At 47.3% G+C, this 23702-nt stretch overlaps 1 protein-coding gene across 3 annotated transcripts in view; it reads left to right on the forward strand.

Moving 5' to 3' along the window:
- Positions 1-23702, forward strand: part of TAF5L (TATA-box binding protein associated factor 5 like) — a 353159-nt gene that overhangs the window by 195525 nt on the left and 133932 nt on the right. For all 3 annotated transcript variants that reach the window (XM_069607427.1, XM_069607428.1, XM_069607429.1), the window contains one exon: positions 6866-7590. In XM_069607427.1, the coding sequence (XP_069463528.1) occupies positions 6866-7590 (725 nt within the window). The remainder of the gene's footprint in view (positions 1-6865; positions 7591-23702) is intronic.

Genomic DNA, 23702 nt, shown 5'->3' on the forward strand with positions numbered 1-23702 from the left:
ATTCTCCATAAACTACGCCAAGTCCCACCTGGTGCCCTCGCAAGACGCACTGTTTCTGGGAGCGAAGCTCGACACAGTGTCGCTTCTGGCCTCTCCGTCGGAGGAGAGGACGAGGGCCATCTTGGGCAAGGTGCAGCGGATGCTGGTTGCGGACGGGGCCAGGGTGAGGTCCATCAAATCCCTCCTCAGAATGATGTCGTCTTGCATTTATCTCATCCGCCTGTGCAGGCTTCGGATGCGCCCGTTACAGGAATTCCTGGACGCGCGTTGGATCCAGACGACAGGCAGCTTCCAGGAGAGGATCACACTCGACAAAACTTTCCGACGAGCGATCCAGTGGTGGGGCACCCGCGCGCATCTGACAGCGGGCATGGACTTCCAGACCCCCGGCCACCAGGAGACAGTGACCACGGATGCCTCCCTGAAAGGGTGGGGAGCGCACACCGAAAATCTGCACGCGGAGAAGTCCCTCCAATTAACGTCCTGGAGCTCCATGCAGTGTTTTGGGCCCTCAGGTCATTCCTTCCGTCCCTCAAGGGCAAGGTGGTGAGGATCTTCACCGACAACACTACCACCATGTTCTACATCAGGAAGCAGGGCGGTACCAGATCCCCAGCCCTGTCCAGGGAGGCGCAGGATCTGTGGCATTGGGCCGTCGCCCAAGGGATGTTTCTGGTGCCGTTTCATCTGGCAGGAATAAAAAACACCATCGCCGATGCTCTCAGCAGAGAGCTGCGCTCGTGCCACGAGTGGGAACTACAACAGGATCTAGTGGACCGCCTCTTCCGACGGTGGGGCACTCCCCAGATCGATCTGTTCGCGACGGCGACGAACTCCAAGTGCCGGAGGTTCGCCAGCAGGTTTCCCCAGCCGAGGAGCATGGGCGATGCTTTCTCGTTCCCCTGGGAGGGCCTGTTTCTATACACGTTCCCTCCATTGCCATTGCTGATCCGGCTCATCAACCAGCTCAAAAGGTCACGGTGCAGGATGATCCTCGTCGCACCTGCGTGGCCGAGGCAGATATGCTTACCTGTAACTGTTGTTCTCCAGCATGGGTCTGGCATGGATTCACATGCGAACCCTCCCGCCTACCCCTCTGCGGCTCTTCACTTGGTCATACTGCCACTTCACATGCTACCAAATCTGAAAATGGCTGCCAGAGGCGGGGCTTAGGTAGAGGGCAGTCATTGGCTGTGGTCAGTATGACGCAGAGATCAGTGATTGGTTACTACTACGAAAGACAGATCAGAAACGAAACTGATACTGATTTTCCATGCTGGAGAACAGTTACAGGTAAGTAACTTGTTCCTTCTATCATGTCCAGGGTCAGAGTGGATGATCAATCTTTGTGGGGTATACTGGACACCGATTGGGCCAGGCATGTCCAGGTGGACTATCCTCCCAATTACTGAATGTTACTGATTGGTGGGCAAGGTTTCTCTGGAAGGGTTGAGAGCTCATCCCACTAGGGGTGTGGCTACTTCCACAGCCCTGCAGTGGGGAGTTCCTATTAGGAATTTTTGTGACGCAGCCACATGGGCTTCTATCCACACCTTTGTCAAACATTACTCCTTGGATACGCTCCATGGTCAAGATATGGCCTTTGGTAAGGCGGTTCTTTATTCTGCCATCTGATTTGGGTATTCTAAATTATTTTCCCTCCTCCATTTTCTGGTACTGCTTTGGGAGTCTGTCAAAGATGTGGAATACATTGGAGGACACAATCCATTCGAAGAAAAAGTTACTTACCAACTGGTAACCGTTCTTTCGACTGGATATTCCTCCAACGTATTCCACATCGCCCTCCCAGCCTGCCCCTCTGGAGAATTTCCTATGTTATTGCAACTTATGTTTCCGCAAGGCTATGTGCAGTCAAACAGGCATTGGATTTCTGCATGTTGCACGTTATAGAGGACAAAACATTAACTGAGACTACAGGCGCCGTGGGTCCTATTTATAACATCCAGTGATGTTGCCCTCAATGGAGGCCTTCGAGGGACATCGACCCGACGCCATTGACGCAGGACGCCCTCTGCCGAAAAAGTTTACGAAGTACACAGCTATGGACATTACATGTCAAAGAATGGAATACATTGGAGGAACATCCAGTCGAAAGAACGTTACCAGTTGGTAAGTAACTTGTTCTTCCGTTCTTCTTTGTCCTCCCCCATTTAGCTCAGATCCTGATTCGACAGTGCTACAAAACATGTAATTGTGAGCTAAGAAGTTCAGCCTCCGTGTTGATGTCGTTTTGGCCCAGTAACCTTTTTGAGTATGGGAAATACTGTTCTTTTGGGGACCACAATCTGTGGTCCTACAGAAATGAGAAATGCACCCAAATATACCGTAACCAAAGGTAAATCTTCGAGGATCTGAAATATTTTCTTCAATCCCAGAGGAAGAGGAATGTTCTGTCATACCCATCTCCGCTGCCATGTTATCACAGCAGAAGAGAGATGGTGCTCTTCTCTCAAACACCAGTCGCTCCCATTTTTTCACTCTCACGCCGGTCTATCTTGCAGGATTCATAATACAAGAGTAAATGATCAGAGTACACTGACCGCCACCCAAATAGGAGCACAATAGTTAATAGACCTCTTCTGGTTATGGGATTCCTGCTGGTAGACCTTAGTTAACTGTGCATGTCCTAGGTATTTCTCAGTGATGGGAATTGACTCCTAGTTACTAGAAAATACATTTCAACTGGATTGTATAGGGCAGTTCCTTTATGCAATTCTTCCTTATCCACACTTTAATAAAGTGGCAATAGGACTAATAAAATCTGTGGAAGGCCATTTGATTCTGTAGTGATGAACCTGTAATCACCTTAACCAAGAACAGGCCCACCACTTAAGAAGTGAGTACACTGTTGAACATAAAGCATTTTTATTGTACAAAGCTCCAGGGAATGGTTCGATGGTGTTGCAGGACCAAACTAATAGTTTCAACACTACAACATCAGTTGGCATCTTATTTACTTTTTGCAACAATGTAAACACCCCAGATACTTTATTACAACCCGCCCCCCAAATATGATAGCACAAAACCTCTTGAACAAAATCCTATCTTTTGCCAATTCTTCCATTTTCATTGGCCAGTCTTATCTTGATTATCATCTTCAGATTTATATTCAAAACACACCTCTTCATGGGATTCGTCCGTAGTACCTCATGGCATCAGTACATGGTTAAACATTGGGATTGAAAATATCATTCATTGCTAGCAATAACTGGCCTGCCTAAGGTCTTTAACTTTCAGTGTGATTGCACGTGGCCTGCTTACATATTTTAGCAAATAGAGCAGGGTCTGCATAAACAGGATCTTCTTACTGATTGCGATCTGAATTCCTCAGACTCCTGGCGCCTCTAAAAGACCACCTAATTTATGCGGCCTCTGATGACCTGGAGAAACACTTTCTGGATACCCTGGCCTCAGGCCTCATGTTTATTACCGCCAAACAAGTGACTAACCCCCTCCTAAACATTTTAGTACAAAGGGCGAGGTAACATCTGTTTCCTTGCAGGTCTGTAAACCTTGTCATAAGTGAATAATGGTGTCACGCCACCTCTCTCAATGACACCATTATTCGCGTAGGCCTCACTAAACACATTAACAAACCAACACATACAAAGGAAAGATCCTTAGACTGGCTAGCAGATGCCAACTGCAACCTCTCACTGACAGACATCACACCTTGTGCTTGGACCGACCATCACCCTATCACCTTCTCACTACCCAGAACGGTACCCAAAACGACACCGCCTTCCAGGACACCACAAATAATCTCCAGAAACATTCGCAACATCACTATAGAAAACCTTAGACCACTTCTTATGACCATTACTAAAGCCAACCTTCCCACTCAGAATGACAACCCTTCCACCTTGGTAGATCTTTACAACACCACGCTGGAACTAGCCCTGATCCAGATAGCTCCACTCAAACAACGAAAAGCCAAACCCATTACCCATACCAACAAATGGTTCTCAGCAGAACTAAAGGCTCTCTGCAACATCAAAAGAGCTGCGGAACCTAGCTGGAGAAAAGCCCCATTTCTCTCCACAAAAGACGAATTCGCTACAGCTCCCTCCACCTACAAATCTGTTACCTTGAATGACAAAAGAGATTTATAACATGAGAATACACGCCGAATCTGGTAAAAAAAGAATTATTCTCTATACTAAGAGAGGTTGAATCACCACTGCCACCCACAGAAGAGTGAACTAAGGACAAGGCCTGGTGCAATAATATCCAACTAGCCCTATCCAACAAAATTGCCCTTCTACAAGCAAAGAGAAGCCAAAAAAGCCAACCTTGCCGCCAAAGATAACCTTAATGGTAAAAAAGACCTCTCCATTCCCAACTGCCCCCCTTTCCACTTCTCCCCAGTCACTGAGGAGGAAGTAGTTAAGATAATCGTTAACCTTAAACCATCCAATTGTAAAGGTGACTTGTGCCCCGCCTCCGTCGTCAAAGACGGAGCCAAAGATCTAGCTCCTCATCACCTCACTGATTAATTCTTCTTTCAAGAATTCGGTGGTCCCCAACAACCTCAAAGAAGCGTGCGTCCTCCCCTTCTCAAAAAACCCAATTGAGACCCCAACATCCCCACAAATTATAGACCCATCACAATGGTACCTTTTCTCCTCAAAATACTAGACACAGTAGCCTCCTCCAAATACAACATTTGGAAGACGATGACCTCCTAGGCCTGCAAAAATCCGTCTCTAGACCCAGGCACGGGACCGAAACCGCCCTCCTGGATCTAAAAATCCAAATGGACGAAGTCAAAGACAAGGGCAATCTGGCCATTTTGCTCCTGTTGGATCTCTCCGCTGCCTTTGATCTGGTTGACCACCAGATCCTTACACAACACTCTCTCTTCGGCTGCCGCATTCTCACAGAATGCCACCAATTGGATTGTCATTTCTGTCTGACAGGTCGACTAGGGTCTTCGGCCCCTCAGCAGCTGCTGACACTATCTCAATCCAATGTGGAATTCCCCAAGGTTCCTGCATCTCTCCCACACTTTACAACATCTTCACTAAGCTTCTCTTCGACCGTCTTGACGATCTGGGTGTCAGCTACACTAATTACGCAGACGACACCCAGGTCCTCATCACACTCATTGGTTGCTATGAAGAAGATGTTGCAAAGCTTAACAAAATCTACCTAGAAATTCAAGCCTGGATGGCTACACAGAGTCTCTGCCTCAATGACGATAAGACGGAACTGCTTATCGTAGGCTCCCAGGCCCGCCTCAATAAATTGGAAGCCGGGTACTAATCTTTCACCATTGATGGCAACATTGCATAAGTCTCCAAAGAGGTCAAAACATTAGGTGTGTACCTCGACTCGACCCTATCGCTGAAAAAACAAATGAATGCCACCATCTCAACTACCACCTACACCAACAAACTTATCAATGCCCGTAGACCTTTTCTATCCTCCTCCCAGCTGCCTCATCTTATCCAGAGCGCTGATTAGACTGTTGTAACACACTCTTCCTGGGCACCACCACAAAAAATCTGAACAGACTCCAGATTCTACAAAACAATGGGCCTCATTACACGGTAGGCGGTAGCCATGGCGCTATTAGCGCCATGGCTACCCCCTTACTGCATTCCGGGTCCGGGTTCCCGAAATAGGGACTTACCGGGTCATTCCAACCTTGGAGGACCCGGTAAGTCCCCATTCCGGGAACCACTCCCCATTCGAGCCCCCACAGGGCTCAGTGGGAATGGGGATGGAGCTAATAACGGTACCGCAATTTGCGGTACCGTTATTAGCTCTGAAGTCCCTTAACGGGTCCCTTCCATAACGCCTGGTAAAACCAGGCGTTAAGGAAGGGACCCGCTAAGGGACCTCGGAATAGGGTGGTAAGGGATTATCGGCACCGGTAATTCCTTACGGCGTAATGAGGCCCAATGCCTTAAAATGCGCTCTTAACCTCCCGCGTAAGGCTCACATATCCACGGCCAGCAAAGAAGTCCACTGGCTCCCAAGCCGAGGCAGAATTAAGTTAGAACCCTTGTCATTACACACAAGTGCCTGTCACTGACTGCTCCCCGCCTCCGATCTGACAAATTCTCTAGACACAGCACCACCAGACCTACCAGAACTCCCTACTTGCACCAACTAAAGATTCCCAAATTCAATCTAAAAACAGCAGGAGGTTCCAGTTTCCCAATTCTTGCAGCTCAATGCTGGAAACACTCCCTCTTGCAATCAGATCGGAAACTTCCTTCTGGCCATTCAGAGCAATGGTGAAATCCTGGCTCTCTACCTAACACTTTGCTACTTACTTAAGCACCTTCCAGGTCTCTTCACTCTACCAATTACTACCGTATGACTTAACTATATCTTGAAACGGACCACCATGTAACCCGGTCCTTCACTATCTATTGTACTTATCTCATGTCTCCCACTGTAACCCTCTTTTGTAGCATTGAATGTATGTACCCTTTTTGCTTTGCGCAACGATATGTAACTATGTTGTCCACATGATTATGCGCCCAGCTACCTCAGGGTTCGGCCGCGCTCTATAAATAAACAAACTAAACTGTTTGTATGCAGACCTTCTTACTAGGTAACTACTTCTTCTTTCCATCAAGAATCCATGTGCAACTGCTAACCGTGGAGCAACACACCCCATTGTGTGGATTGTGTTCGTGTTTCTTTTGCAGTTTTTATATTGTATCTTTCTACGTGTTTGAAGAACTAAAATGTATACATTCTTAACGATTGTAACACTAAAAATAACATATCCCATCGATAATTGACTCCATTCGATTCATATGGGTTTGCAACACTACCCCAGTTTGCTGTTTGTTCATAAAACCCCAATGCATTTTGTTGCTTACAGATTCTGACTCTCAGCACAGCCGTGAAGTGATGCCCATTCTATTCCCATTGTTCGTGTACCTCCATCTTGACATGGTTCAAAATGGCCTGAAAAGCACATTGGACAGTTTCTACAGTCGCTTCCATGGGATGTTCATGCAGAGCGCCTGTCAGAAGGACGTTATCGATCAGCTTCAGATGACCCTTACACTTCAAGATATTTTATCCAACTTGAAGCTCCAGGAATTTTTAGATAACAAATATGTCATCTCTCTCCAAGAGGACAGCTACAACTTTTTTCTCCGCTACCTCCAAAGTGACAATAACACTGCACTGTGCAAAATTATCACCTCGCATATCCACCTTGATGTACAGCCAGCCAAGAGGACAGACTACCAGTTGTATGCAAGTGGCAGTGCTGTACGGAATGAGAGCAATGGCATTGAGCCAACGGAATGCCCTGCAACAATTCTGCAGAATGAGGCAGCGCTTGATATGCTGCAGGACAGCATCAAGAAAGTCAGAGATGGGCCTCCCTCGCTCACAACCATTTGTTTCTATGCTTTTTATAATACGGAACAGTTGCTGAATACAGCCGAGATCTCGGCAGACAGTAAACTGCTTGCGGCTGGTTTTGATAACTCATGTGTGAAACTGTGGAGTCTGAGATCTAGGAAGCTAAAATCTGAGCCCCATGCTGTTGACATTTCTCATATTCATCTTGCTTGTGATGTCCTGGATGAGGAGGTGAGACTGCATTTTTTTTCTCCATCCAATGAATGATAGTTTATGCACGGTGCACCCACGAAGTGCAGTAACGACAAATGTATATATTTTGCAATTTTTTGTGTGATCTAATTTTAAAAACCATAGAGTATGGGTATGGGGCCTAAGGTTCTGTGCTATGTCCACATTAATATATTAGAAGGGGACTGAGCTGTGTCGCCAATGTTACAAAATAGATGAACCCATTAGCACCTATACACAGTGAAAGTATGATTCGAGTGCAACAGGCGCGTCACACTCGTGCCCTAATATCAAATTCCAAAGCAGCTCAAAAAATCAAGGTCCATATGCAATTTGAGTATGAGATATTTCGCCAATATCTTTATTCATGCAAGATGTCAGCCGAAACGTGTTTCAGCATTTGTCGTTATCAAGGCAGTCGTCATCAATGTAAAGACCAATTCTAGAAGTTAATCGTCCTTGTAGTGTTCTACTATAAAGGGTTTACCCAACATAGATAATTTAGATCACATGCTGTGCATAGGCTGACATCTAGTGGAAGCTGCATAGTATTATATTTTGTTTTTCGAAACTCGAAAAGGGGCGTCGAACCAGTGCATGCTAGTAATACTATCCCTAGTGTGGTGTCCCCTGTACTCATGATCCCTCGCACGTGTAGGACCCTCAGATTGTTTTTTTCCGCCATACTAGTCGGACGCATGTTGCGGAGTTCCCTCGGCTTTAGCGGTTTATGCTTACAATTACCGTTAAACATCTCCGTTCACTTCCACCCTACGCCAAAGATGGACGCCGGTGAAGATCGAGGAATCCAGCCGCCGAGGACTGCCACAACGGACTTCAGGCCTTGGAAGGCCTCTGGCCTTGGCCCTGTACAGTATGGTGGTCATGCAGGCTCTTTCCCACCTTTTTCCTACATATACCCGCCCGCTGCCATTTTGTAACATATGGAGCATACTCAATTCAAATTCTGCCCCAGGTGTAATAGGAAGTTTCCCTGGGTGGATAGGCACAATACGTGCAATCTGCCTTTCACGAGACCATCCCGAGGCTACCTGTCGAGCTTGCAAGCTCTTCAAGCCGAAAACCCTTAAGGACCGCTTAACTAAACGCTGGGCCCACTACGCCAGGCAGCTAGAGGCCATGGAAGTGGAGGGGACATTTAGCGATTGCAGCAACGCCGCCGAATCGGACAGCGAGGGCAAAGGGGTGACTTCGGACACCCACTCGCAGGCCCTCCACCCCAAAGGACTGGCCGGTGGCCATGTTGTAGGGACAACACCCGGTAGCAAGAGTGCTACACATACTACCTCCACTAAACACATCAGCCCTGTCCGTGACTCAACACACGTGTCGAGCGATCAGCAACGGAAGACACCAAGAGAGATGCCCAATGAATCTGTGTCCTCTGGGCATTCGCGTTCGCCTCATGACAAAGACCAACCGTTCTCGGTTGATTAAGGTGTCGCACTATCAATAGTCCCAGAGGCCCGATCGTCGGATGACGATTCCGCCCTGAATCCTCCTCAGTCAAGACGTGTAGCGTCTACACCCGAGATTCAACGTCCTTCCTTGAATACCACTTCCGAAACTCGACGCGAGGCGTCAAATCCCTCGGAGGCCCCTAAAAACACTGGAAAACATTCCTCTAGTCATGGGAAGGGGATAAACAACATAAAAGGTCATCTTCAGAAAACCATGTTCATAAAGAGAAACAGAAGGCCCCTAAATCAATAGAAAAGTCCAAGGTCTCTGACCCTACCACTAAAAGTAAAGTAATTCCTCCCACTGCTCAAGATATGGGCATTGATGAGGAACCAGAACATGTTGCTGTTATTCCTAGCTCCAAAGAATGGAACTCAGTTGATATTCTTAGGGTCATGAGAAGGATGTCATTTATGGCTGACTTCTATGGAAAGCACCCTAATTACTTTCATAGTTATGCCAACACGCTGGCTACCTCTGCCCCTTCGGGGTCTAAGGCAATACCTAAATCCTCTCAGCCCCCTGCTAAAAGACTCCGCTCTGACGCCCTGCCGCAGGCCTTGGTCGTAGTCTCTTTTGTTGTTAAATCTTGCCACCCTTATTCATATTTCGATGAAACAGAACCACAATTGGTGGAAGACCAAATGGGGGTCTCTTATTATGGGGATGACGCGGACCAGGAGGAGGAGGATGATGAGGCTGAAGCCTACAATCTTGACTCCCCCATTCCTAAAGACCCCCCCCGGTGCATGACTCACCGATAGATAACCAACCACTCCTCAATGAGGTACTGGCTAAGGCCGCTTCCCATTTTCATATTGACACGCAGGGTGTCCAAGAAGACGTGGATTTCGCTGAAGAGATCCTAGGAGACAAGAGAGCCATTAGTCAGGCTATCACTATATTAAAATCCATCCAGCGTAGGAGTGATCCCTCGCTGGTAACCCCAAATCTCACTTCTGCGGTTAATCCACGAGTCAAAATTGTTCCGTGCCGCACCCTCTGATCCCCTGTACATTAGGGGCCAATGAAAACCAGATTCCCTGGTTGTAACAACCACCAGAAAGAGGGCAGGTACACCGCTTGCTTCTTCTGAAGTACCTCCTGATAAATTTGTATTTGTATTTTGTAAGAGACTATACGCTCTGGGTAGAAAGGTTGCCTCCACTTCCGCCTATCGGGCACGAATTGCCAACAGTGCCACTCTTTTAGCAAGCTACAATTGCCATCAGTGGGAGGAGGTATCTGCTTTGGTATCCTCCGCACCCAAACTCCTAAAGAGCCAGTTGGCTCAAATAGCAGCATATGGGAGGTCTGTATCAGGCTGCATACTAAAGACAAACTTTGATGCAGCAGATAATGCTGGAAGGTTAATCGCTGAAGGCACTATTATAAACCGTCGCGCTTGGCTAAGGCAGTCTGGGTTCAAACCAGAAACCCGAGCCACTCTCCTAGATATGCTGGTAGAGTCGAAACGTACTATTCAGCAAGGCAGTGGAGGAAGCTTTAAAAACAGCGAAGGATGAGTACAAGGCTCTAAAATCTCTTGGCCAACTCGCCAATAAACTGTCTAGACAGAGGGGAATCAACAATTTTAGCCGCTTTCGGGGCCAAAGTTCCCAAAGGGGTTCAAACTATTATCAGAATCAGGGAACTTCATGGGGCAACAATCAATTCCAATCCTCACAGGGCTTACCCAGAGGGCAGCACATGGGCCGCACTGGGGTAGAGGCAGCCCTGCCAGAGGTGGTACGCCACCCAACCGTGACATCTGCTTCAGGTCCCCTCCCATGCATCCCCAGTAGGGGGGCGCATTTCCACCTTCACCCATGCATGGGAAGGGATCACTTCGGACAGATGGGTGCTGTCTAGTGTCCGCAGGATACTGCCTAGAGTTGCTAGGGCACCCCCACGACCATCCTCCGTGACAGAAGGTACACTCGCTGGAACATCAGAAGATCCTCCTCGAGGAGATCGACATTCTGCTAGTAAAGGACGCCATAGAAGTCGTCCCGGTCAGCCAGGTAAACGGGTATTTATTCAACCTACTTCCTTGTGCCAAAAAAAAATCTGACAATGCGCCCAGTATTAGATTTGCACCCTGCAAACAAATATGTCAAGCCACAAAAATTCTGCATGACTACACTACAAAAGGTAATCCCCCTACTAAAAAAAAGGGGGGTTACTTGGCAACATTGTTTCTGATGTTTGTTAATCTGCTTAGAATCAAATGCTGTGCATAGGTCCGACATCCAGTGGTCACTGCGGAGTATTGCATTTTGCTTTTCGTAGTCGAAAAGGGGACGTCGACAAGGCGTGTCTGAAACACTATCCCTATAGTGACGTGCGTTGTACCCACAATCCCTCACGCGTCGAGGTCCCTCAGATTGTTTTTTTCCGCCCAGCTACTGGTCGCCTTTACGCGCAGCTCCTCGAGAGACATTGCAGATTTCATCTCCTCGACATTTGGTCGTTTTCTTATTAATATATAACACATAGATCCCTCACTCGACGCAGTTGTGAAGCTGTTTCTCCGCCGAGCAAGATCTTCGACGGAGGGGACGAGCGGAGGAGATCCTTCGGCGTTGCCGAACACATGGCCTGGCCTCGCAGGCCAAATACAGTAGGGAGAGTGGGGTCGTGGGACATCTGTTTCCTTTCTGAGAATGCCTTTCCCTTTCCCCTTCCTTTCCCTTGGGGTCGTTATCCCGATTTATTGCCTCTGCTATGGAGAGGACACCCTTTAGGTTCTGCCCGCGTTGCAAGGGCAAGTTCACTTGGAAGGACAAGCACTCACGGTGTAACCGCTGCTTGCCCCTCGATCACAAGGAGGAGGGTTGCACGGCTTGTCGGCTTCTTAAGCCAAAGACTCTAAAAGCCCGTAGGGTCAAGAGGTGGGCGGCCTACGCTATGTCAAAGGCCGATTCCTCACCCGCCGCTGCTACCACCGACAGTGACGAGGAACGTGATAACACGACCTCCGCTACGGAAGTCGTACACCCCTCTAAAGAGCGCTCACGCTCTTCGTCGTCTGTCCCTGGCCCCGACGGGCTCGGCTCACGCCCTGCTTATGGGGATGAACACCCCGGCGACACTGACGCACACGATACCACCCATAAGCACACAACCCACGGCTCTTCTTCGTCGAAGACGAAGAAAGCATCAGCGCCCAAGGAGACGCAGGTTCCACTGGCGGCCTCCTCGGACCATTCAGGTTCGAAGCCCCTCTCGCAGCCGCGACCAGCGACTGGGCTTTCGGCAAATAAGGGCGCCGCCCCCAAACCATCAGCCGGCGCGCACCAGCAGAGAGCGCACGCCGCTGTAGAACGATCGACACCCGTAACGTCGAAACCACAGCCCTCCTCTGACAAACTAGTCACAGAGAGCTTGGCGAGGATCGTTGTAGCCGACGCCCAGAAGCGTACGCCGAAAGACACGTCGAGCGCTACACAAAGGTCGAAAGACACGCAGAAAAGGCCCGAAGAAAAACAGGGACTCCCCCTTCAGTCGGGGGGACCCCCAGCTCACCAGAAGGCTTTTCTGAAGGCGACGGGATCACTTTCCTCGATGTTATGGGAGAGGTCAAGCCGTTTTCAGGCGGAAGACACTAATCTTCCCCCGCTAGACCGCTCAGGGGTACCCCATGAGACCATGGAAAGGCTCCATCTCTGCATGGAGAGGATGGAGAGGTTTATGAAAACCCAGAACCCTCCCACTCCCAAAAGAACAAGAGAAGGGCCTCAGGAGGACCCCAGGGCTAAATATCCGAGACTATTCAACCCCTCCCAGCAGGACACAGCCTCAGATTTCCATAAGGTGTATGACCTCACTGGTAAGGAGCAATACTTGGAGGAGGAGGATGAATTTGTGGACGATGAAGAGGGACAGAACCAGGAGGAAGGTCTGGAAGACAGCCCAGACATGGTAGGAGAAGGCTTCGGAGAAGATCCAGAAGAAGGGCCTTCACATCCCTGGCAATCCCCATCAGTATATTCGGACACTGATGTCCTGAACCTAAATCCTCCTGACAATTCACCTGTCAGGAACACGTCTCCCATAGATGATCAGCCCACATTCAATGCCCTGTTGCGCAGAGCAGCAGCACATTTCGAACTCGACACTGGGGAGATCTCTCCTGAAATAGACTTTGTGGAAAGAGTAATTAAGGAGAAACCCCCGGTCAGCCAGACCATTCCCCTCCTCGCTTCAGTGAAGAGAAGAATCATCCCTTCGCTATCCACGCCCGCACTAATCAGAGGAGTTAATCCAAGAATTGAAAAACTTTTCACTCCTTCACCCTCAGACCCATTGTACATCAGGGGACATTCTAGTCCTGACTCCCTTGTAGTAACTAATACAAGGAAGAGGGCAGGGGTGCCGCTGTCCACCAGCGAGGCACCACCTGACAAGGAGGGCAAGAGATTATATGCCCTTGGAAAGAGAGTCACATCCTCGGCTGCCTTTTCTGCAAGAATTGCGAACAATTCCTTGCTAGCTAGCTACGCGGCCGCGCAGTGGGCCAAACTGCGCAAAGACGCCGAAGAAGCACCGGAACCGCTACGGACACGCCTGCTATCAACTATTGCGGAAGGAACCCAGGTCAACCAGAGCATTGTGAAGAACTCTCTGGATGCTGCAGAGACAGCGGGACGTTCCCTGGTCCAGGGAATACTCCTAAAACGCCATGTATGGCTGCGCAACTCAGGGTTCAAACCGGAGACACAGGCGTCTTTAATAAATAAACCTATTGAAGACTCAAACCTCTTCGGGAAAGCGGTGGATGAGGCTCTGGAGATGGCTAAAAAAGAGTTTGATACTATCAAAACTCTTGACCAGATCTCTAAACCCACTACCAGACGCGGCTATGGCAACAAACGCTTTTTTCGTGGCCAACGCCAACAACAGAATCAGCAGCAACAGTACCTTGCCACCAATTACCAGACCAATAGTGGGCAGTACAGCCAAAGAGGGCAGCGCCGTGGCAAAGGGAGAGGTCGGGGGTCCACCCCCAGAGGCTCCCAAGCCCCCAACAACACCAAGTGACGCGAAGATTCGCGTCCCCTCCCATGCATCACCGGTCGGGGGCCGGCTAACATCCTTTCTTCCAGCATGGGAAGGAATAACGTCAGACCGCTGGGTACTTTCCACCGTAGCCCACGGATACTGCATCGAATTCAACGGTTCCCCAACATACAGACCCCCGAGGGGACGATGCATGACACCAGAACACCTTGCCATCCTTCTCCAAGAAGTAGAACAACTGTTGGAAAAAGGAGCCATAGAGGTCGTGCCTCTATCTCGGGTAACGGAAGGTATTTATTCAGTGTACTTCCTTGTACCCAAAAAGGATATAACCATGCGCCCTGTATTAGATCTGCGCCCAGCGAACAAGTTTGTTAAACCCCAGAAGTTTCGTATGGTGACCTTACAGGAAGTGATCAACCTGCTACCACAAGGAAATTACATGACAACACTAGACATGAAAGATGCATACTTTCATATTTTAATGTTGCCAGCGCACAGAAAATACCTCCGGTTCATGATAGAGGGCAAACACTACCAGTTCAGAGTGCTACCCTTCGGCATAGCATCTGCACCAAGGGTATTCACGAAGGTACTGGCAGTGGCAGCGGCCCACCTGCGCAGGTTGTCCATCCCAGTTTACCCTTACCTCGACGACTGGCTCATAACAGGGGATTCTTACGAAACATGCTTCTCCAATACCCAAAAGACTATAGACCTTTTGTTCCAGCTGGGCTTCTCCATCAACGAAAAGAAGTCCAGCCTAGACCCCAGCCAGACCAAACAATTCCTAGGGGCTCTAATTCAAACAAAGGACGGCCTCGTCTTCCCCTCCAACGAGAGGGTCCAAAACATGCTGTTTCAGATCCCTCAATATGTGGCCGGTCGAGAGGTGACGGTACGCAAAGCAATGCGCTTACTAGGAATGATAGCGTCGTGTATTTATTTGGTACCTCACGCGCGCCTGCGCATGCGCCCAATGCAAGAGTGGCTCAACAGCCAGTGGTGTCAGGCCAGCGGGCTATGGGACGATCTAGTGGTGGTCTCGCAGGCCTTGGTTCTCTCACTACGGTGGTGGACAAAGGAAAACCTGGTAAGAGGGAAATCCTTTGCCACACCCGCGGCGGAAGCCACTCTAACCACAGACGCATCCCTCACAGGATGGGGGGCTCCCCTATCCCATCAGACTGCTCACGGAGTGTGGACTCCCAACGTAGCATCCAAACACATAAATCTACTGGAGCTACTAGCTGTGTTCAAGGCGCTAAAAGCCTTCCAGAAACACCTACAAGGCAAAACAGTGATGGTCCTTACAGACAGCACCACAGCCAAGTACTACATCAACAAGCAGGGGGGCACCCACTCTCCAGGACTGTCCAAACTGGCCCAGAATATATGGAAGTGGGCTCTCAAACAAAACATGTTCCTACTGTCACAACATGTACCAGGGGAACTCAATCTGCTGGCAGACAAACTCAGCAGAGATTTCCCCCTGCCCGAAGAGTACGAATGGCGACTGCACAAAGACATCGTCTTCACGCAATGGGGATTCCCAGAAATAGACCTGTTCGCAACCCTGGAGAACTCACAATGCCAAAGTTACGCCTCCAGGTACCCCCAGAACCAATCCAAGGGGAACGGTCTGTTGATTCAATGGTCAGGGAAATTTGTTTACGCTTTTCCCCCGACTCCCCTTCTCAACAAGGTGGTGCAAAAGATACACCAGGAACGAGTGACCATGATACTGGGGGCCCCAATGTGGGCCCGACAGCCATGGTTCGCTCACTTGATGGAGATGTCTCTATCTCCCCCAGTGAAACTCCCCTGCCCGTACAACATGCTGTCACAAGACAAGGGCAGGACTCTGCATCCATGCCCCCAGAACATGAACTTAGCAGCCTGGCTCCTGAGATCATAGAATTTGGACACCTACAGCTCCCGCAGAGATGCATGGACATCCTCAGGGAAGCCAGAAAACCTAACACTCACCACTGCTATTCTAGCAAGTGGAAGAGATTTGTCATCTGGTGCAGAGGAAAGAGCATCAACCCGATTGACTGCTCTCCCACACATATTGTTCTATACCTGACCCATTTATTGGATTCAGGTCTAGTGTTCAATTCCATTAAAGTCCACCTAGCGGCACTTTCTGCATACACCACTTCCCAACTCAAAGTGTCGTGGTGGAAGATCCCTGTTATAAAGGCCTTCATGGAGGGAGTAAAGAGAATACACCCCCCGATAGCTGACCCAGCACCCGGATGGGACCTTAACGTGGTACTTACCAGACTCATGGGCTCACCATTTGAACCCATGCACAAAGCATCTCTTAAGGACCTCACTCTTAAGACTGCTTTTCTACTAGCTATCACCTCCATCAGGAGAGTAAGTGAACTACAGGCTCTTTCTGTTCTAGACCCCTTCGTTACAGTTCAGAGATAAGGTGGTTCTACGCACGCACCCAAGGTTTGCACCGAAATTCATCTTGAAATTCCACGTAAACCAGGCTATAAAACTACCAACGTTCTTTCAAAATCCTTCCAACTCGGGAGAAAAAAGTCTGCACACATTAGATGAGCGCAGAGCGGCCATGTTCTACATGGAAAGAACCAGACCACTGAGGAAGACTAATTAGTTCTTCGTCTCGGTGGCAGCAGGAAGAGAAGGGGATGCAGTTTCAAAGTCCACTATTTCTATATGGATTGTTCAATGCATCACTCTCTGCTATACTCTTGCTAAGAGAGAACTGCCCTTTAAGCCAAGAGCACACTACTCGAGGCACAGGGGCGTCCATAGCATTCATTGCAAATGTTCCCCTTGAGTCCATCTGCAAAGCGGCTACCTGGAGTTCTGTGCACACCTTTACAAAACACTACTGTCTAGATGCACACTCGAGATCTGACTCCCAGGTGGGACATGCAGTATTAAGACATCTTTTCTCTACTGTTCCTTCTCATAACCCACCGCCAACTCAGGGTACTGCTCGCTAGTCTATGCACAGCATGTGATTCTAAGCAGATTAACAAACATCAGAAGACAATGCACTACTTACCGTAAAAGCATTTCTGATGGTTGTATCTGCTTAGATTCACATGCGCCCACCCTTCCTCCCCGCTCGGATGGAAGGAACATAGACTTATTTTTATATCTCTCTTTTCTGTACTCACTCACGTCTAGAAGGCTCCCTCAGGGCAGAAAAATACAAACAGAGGCACCTTGACGCGTGAGGGATTGTGGGTACAACGCACGTCACTATAGGGATAGTTTTTCAGACACGCCTTGTCGACGTCCCCTTTTCGACTACGAAAAACAAAATGCAATACTCCGCAGTGACCACTGGATGTCGGACCTATGCACAGCATGTGAATCTAAGCAGAAACAACCAGCAGAAATGCTTTTGCGGTAAGTAATGCATTGTCATATGAAAGATGCCTATTTTCATATTTCATGTTCCCAGCTCACAGAAGATTCTTGCGTTTCAAGATAGACAACCAGCACTACCAATTCAAGGTGCTGCCCTTCGGAATAGCCTCGGCTTCAAGGGTATTCACCAAGGTACTGGCGGTGGTGGCGGCGCACTTACGCAGGGAGACAATCCCAGTGTACCCTTACCTGGACGACTGGCTCATTGCAGGGGAGTCCCCCCTAATTTGCAGACTAAACATCCAAAGAACAATCAACCTCCTCTTCCAATTGGGCTTCTCAAGCGATGAGAAAAAATCAAGCCTGGTGCCAAGCACCTCAAAACAGTTCCTAGGAGCTGTCCTAAATACCCAGGGGTTGGCCTTTCCATCAGAGGAAAGAATTCGAAATCTTTTGCTGCAAATTCCTCAATATCAGGCCGGTCGCCAAATCGGGGTGCGCAAAGCTATGCGTTTGCTAGGCATGATGGCATCTTGCATTTACCTGGATCTCCACACGCGCCTGCGCATGCGTCCCATGCAGGATTGGTTGGCGAAACAGTGGTCTCAAGCAAATGGTCCGTGGGACGATCTAGTGGTAGAGTCTTTGCTGGTGGACAAGAGAGAAACTTACAAAGGGGAAACCCTTCTACGATCCAGAGATACAGGCCGTTGTCACAACAGACGCCTCCCTAGCAGGGTGGGGAGCCCACTACCTTCATCATACAGCTCAGGGTCTCTGGTCTCAGACAGTGGCTCAGAACCACATCACTCTGCTAGAACCTCTGGCAGTCTTCGGAGCGCTTCGGGCATTCGAACCCCTCCTATCCAACCCGTCTGTGCAGATCCTAACCGACAGTACGACGGCAATGTTTTACTTAAACAAGGGGGCACTCGTTCTCCCGATCTGTCCAAGCTTGCCCAGAAAATGTGGATTGGGCACGCAAACGGAAGATTTACTTGTCATCCCAGCATGTTCCAGGGGAACTCAACTCGCTAGCAGATGCTCTGAGCAGAGATCCCCTCCCAGAGGCGACTGCACGAAGAAGTCATAGGAGACCTCTTCTCTCAATTGGGTTTCCCAGTATAGACCTATTTGCCACAAGTGAAAACAGACCATGCCCAGACTTCGCATCCTGGTTCCCCCAGCCAGGCTCCAAGGGGAACGCCCTATGGATGAATTGGTCAGGGATGTTTGCCTACGCTTTTCCACCAATCCCTCTGATGAGGAAAGTGGTGAATAAGATCCACAGGGAACAGATGGCGCTCATCCTGGTTGCTCCTATGTGGGCGAGACAACCATGGTATCCACACCTACGCAAACTGGCGGTGTGAGGCCCCATCAAACTCCTGTGCCGGTACAACCTACTCTCCCACCACGAGGGGCTAACCGTGCATCCTCAGCCCAACTCTATGAACTTGGCAGCATGGCTCCTGAAGTCATAGAGTTCGGACATCTCAATTTACCCCAGAGATGTAAGGATATCTTAAGAGTCAAGAAAACCTAACACTAGGCACTGTTACTATGACAAATGGAAACAATTCATTATTTGGTGCCAGAATAAGCAAATCAACCCAGTTGATTGTACTCCTTCTAATGTTGTCACCTATATGATCCACCTACTGGATGCAGGATTAGTGTTTAACTCGCTCAAAGTGCACCAGCCTACACCACTTCCCATAAAAAGGTGTCATGGTGGAAAGTGCCAGTAGTCAAAGCATTTATGGAAGGGGTAAAGAGACTCCACCCTCCAATTTCTAACCCACCACGAGGTTGGGACCTTAATGTGGTACTTGCTAAGCTCATGGGACCTCCCTTTGAGCCCATGCACAAATCTAATCTCAAACACCTGACTTATAAAACTGCCTTCTTAGTAGCCATCACCTCCATAAGAAGGGTCAGTGAAATTCAAGCTCTTGTCTGTGCAGGATCCTTTCTTTACTATTCATAAGGATAAACTGGTTTTACGCCCTCGCCCTAGGTTCTCACCTAAGTTCATTTCCAAATTCCATGTTAACCAGTCTATTGAGCTACTGGTCTTCTTCCAAGTACCCAAAAGCTCTGCTGAGGTGAAACTCCACACACTAGATGTGAGGAAGTCGGTCCTCTACTATGTAGACTAGACAAAGAATGCTAAGAAAGACAGATCAGCTGTTCGTCTCCATAGCTCCAGGCAGAGAGGGAGATCACGTCTCTAAGAATGCCATCTCGAAGTGTCTAGTCAAATGTATCCAACTGCTATTCCCTTTCAGATAAAACACTGCCTTTTACGCCAAGAGCTCACTCTACTAGAGGTACTGGAGCCACTCTGGCTTTCATTGCAAATGTACCCCTTGACAGCATTTGCAAAGCAGCTACATGGAGCTCTATTCACACCTTTACTCGGCACTACTGCATTGACACTCATTCCAAGACAGATACTGAAGTGGGACAAGCAGATCTAAGACACTTGTTTGCGCATGAACCTTCTCACATACCACCTCCTTCTAACACTGCTCGCTAATCTATGCACAGCATGTGATCTAAGCAGATTCCATAAGCCTCAGAAGGGATACATTACTCACCGTAATCGTATTTCTGATGCTTGTATCTGCTTAGATGCACATGAGCCTTCCCTTCCTCCCCTCTGAGAGAAGGCGCATGGATGCTTGTAGTCTTATCTATCTTATCTGCTTGGATACTCTGTACTCAAGCTACTCCTCATGCTACCTCATGTCAGAAAAAATACAAACTGAGGGTCCTACACGTGTGAGGGATCATGAGTACAGGGGATGTCACACTAGTGATAGTATTACTGGCACGCCCTGGTTCAACGCCCCTTTTTCGAGTTTCGAAAAACAAACTAATACTCTGCAGCTTCCACTAAATGTCGGCCTATGCACAGCATGTGTATCTAAGCAGATACAAGCATCAGAAAAATACGATTACGGTGAGTAATGTATCCCTTATATACATATATGAATGTGCGCTGCCAGATTAGGTGGTGGTTAGCCATTAAACAGTTTTAATCTTCTTGGCCAAATAAAAGGGCTGGATCCCGACAGAGCTTTAGCTCTGTCGGGATCCAGCTCTTGTTGATTAGTGTTGACTAAAGCCCTTCCTTGTAGTCAACACTACAAGGAAGATTAACTTCTAGAATTGGTCTTTACATTGATGACGACTGCCTTGATAAGAACAAATGTCGAAACACGTGTCAGCTGACATCTTGCATGAATCTCATACTCAAATTGCATATGGACCTTGATTTTTTCGAGCTGCTTTGGAATTTGATATTGGGGCACGAGCGCGACGCACCTGTTGCACTCGAATCATAGATTTAAATACCTTTTGTAAATTAGAAAACAGACATTGACGCACAGTACAATTACTTATTGAAGTCATCCACCTATTTTTCCTAAAAATATAGAATTCATTTTTTATTTTTGTTCGCTGAAACATCCACAATTTAATTACAATTTTATATAAAAAGTTTAATCTAAAAGATCATGTATATAATTTTAAGAAATCTAGTAAGTGCAACAATCATGATTGTCCTTTCCATTAATCGTGATCAGAGGTTGTCCCTAATAACCATACTAGGATTGTGTGCAAATGTTTTCAGCCATAAGCTTCTACAAGATTGGGTGGCCAAGCAGTGTTAAAAGGTGTTTCAAGGTTTCACTGAGGATTTCTACCTAATTTAAGAGTCCCATCTCTACCATCCAGACTATGAATTGGACCCCATCTTTCAATAGTACCTAATAAATTAAAACAGAATCTCATGAAAATATACCAATAGTGTTTTATTAGTATAGCAAGTCAGTTACTTTGGAATTTGGTGGGTGGACAGCGTCGCAACAACTTTGGGTATACTGAATACAGTTCATATTTACTTAATTTTAGCAACGGTTGGCACCAATCATATGTTCTCAATTTGTCAACCTCTTATCTGGATTTCCCACAAAAGCAACAAAACTACTATCCAATTCCAACAGTACTTGCTTGCTTTCCTGTGTAAACTTTATAATAACTTCGGAGGCATTTTTACACTATTTTTTTCAATCTTTGTACAATGAATTACTAACTGGGTTTAAAATCTTATAAACAATATTCAGCTTGTTTCAGTTTAATACAGAGTTCAAAGACTGCAATCCCAATTCAAAGAGAATTGGAACTTGGGTGTCTGCTTTTGGTAGTCCCAGTATCATCTTCCAAAAGACCCCCTCTAAGTGATCCAATACTATGGACTTTGGTAATGGCAATAATTCAAACCCATAAACTCGTGCGTATCGCTTTTCCACAATCCATTTTTTTAGGGGAATTGGTGTATACGCACAATACTTAGATTTCATTTACCACATCTGCACCAATAATGGAACCAACTTATTTTTTGTATCCTATTTTTATTATAGGGCTTCTTCTTCATCTTAAATCCCAGGTATGTATGCTGTTTGACATGCCATTCTATTAACTCCAATTTCTTTTAATTAATTTCCCATTCATGAAGATTCATATAGTTTCCCAGTTTTTCAAATAGTCTAACCCTTGCTGTAATCCAATTTGTGTCATATCGAAAACCATATCTGTGAATAATGAGATGGAAAATCCCAAATGACCTAACTTCAGGGGGAAGCTATTTTCCTCTACCCATATTCGGCCAAAACATACAAATTGAATGATGCTGATACCAGGATGCACCGTTGCCGCAATTCTTTATATGCAGGTATTATCTTGCTAAGTGCTCCACTCGCATCGAGTCTAATACTTACATTAGTGTTGAGATAAAGGCCCCTTATTAATTTTAATAGGCCTTCATTTATCCCCCCAAGACCAAAGTTTTTTCCCTAGTCTATTCCGATCTACATGATCGAATGTGAGGGACAGATACACATGCACTTAATAATGGTCTATTTGGTGTAACGCCTGGTGTTGTAGAAGAGTGACTATAAAGCCATCCAAAGAAGTCCCTATTAATGTTCTAAAACCAGTTTGACATTTCGTAGGTTTCCCATTTTTTTTAGACAATTGCTAATAGGATTGAGGCAAAGGGTTTTGCTACAGAATCTTGTACGGTGATCAGCCGATAATTTCCTCTATTAGTTATATCCCCCTTCTTAAAAATCAGCACACTAGAACTGTGCTTTGATCTATTTGGCATAAGGCAATCCCTACTAATGTTTCTGAATAAGCTTGTCAGAATATTAGCCCACACACTAGGGTTTGCCTTTAAAACTAGATTTGGTAGGCCATCTGGGCCCACAGATCTAGAGCTTTTACATGTATTTATTTTCCTCTACATAAATGTTTCCACTCCACACCTGAACAGTATTCAAATTAAACGGCAGTTCTGTTTGATTTTAACGCAAATTTATTTTTTCAGTGATCAACCCACGAGGATTCCAGGATCACAAACTATTATATCAGTTGGGCAGTTAAATAGACCATTGGCCTCTTTACAAAATAAAATAACAGAATTGGACATCTTGTTCAGACTTAATAGCAACTTCCTATTCTCATCTATGTGTAGTAATTGCCTATAACCTTTCACCCAATTATGGAATGGTTTACGTTTTTTTCCACCCTTTCTATCTGTACCCGGTTATCGCAATACTCCAAGTTTTTTGCCACTTGAATTTTAAACATTTTCAAAAAAGAGCATAGCAACAAAGCATAGATGACATCAACAACGTATAACAGAGGAACCCCCCTCCCTTCCCCAACCCCCGCTCATATACAACCAAACCCATAAGGGCGATGGAGCCTCCTTTACCAAACAGCCAGGGACCGAACAATCAACTATGGCTGACAGTGTGGGCTAAAAAAAAAAAAAACTGTTGTTGGAGGATTTGTACCTAGCGTAATTCACACCGCCCCATAAGCTCTCAAAGTCTCATTGATTCAGTCTTCATGAAGTAGAACTACCATCCAATCTTGAAGGAACGACTTCATGGTATCGTGGGTTAAAGCTGCAAGTTTTTCATATGTAAATATCGCCCAAAGTTTGGCAAGCCAGTCCGATTTAGAGGGCACCAAGCCACTTTTCCACCATTGAGCAAGGGCTGGTCTACCTGCTCGCAACATGGCCTGAACCACCTTCGGCAATGCGGCTGAGACCGTCTCCGGGGGTGGGATGCCAAAGAGAAGTTCGAGCGGAAGTGGGGGCAGGTCGTTAACAGTTATCACCTTAATCCAACTCCAAAGCTCTCTCCAAAATCTCTGTATAGCGG

This window comes from Ambystoma mexicanum, chromosome 4q (genome assembly GCF_040938575.1).
Source record: "Ambystoma mexicanum isolate Mex_15411 chromosome 4q, UKY_AmexF1_1, whole genome shotgun sequence".
NCBI lineage: Eukaryota > Metazoa > Chordata > Amphibia > Caudata > Ambystomatidae > Ambystoma > Ambystoma mexicanum.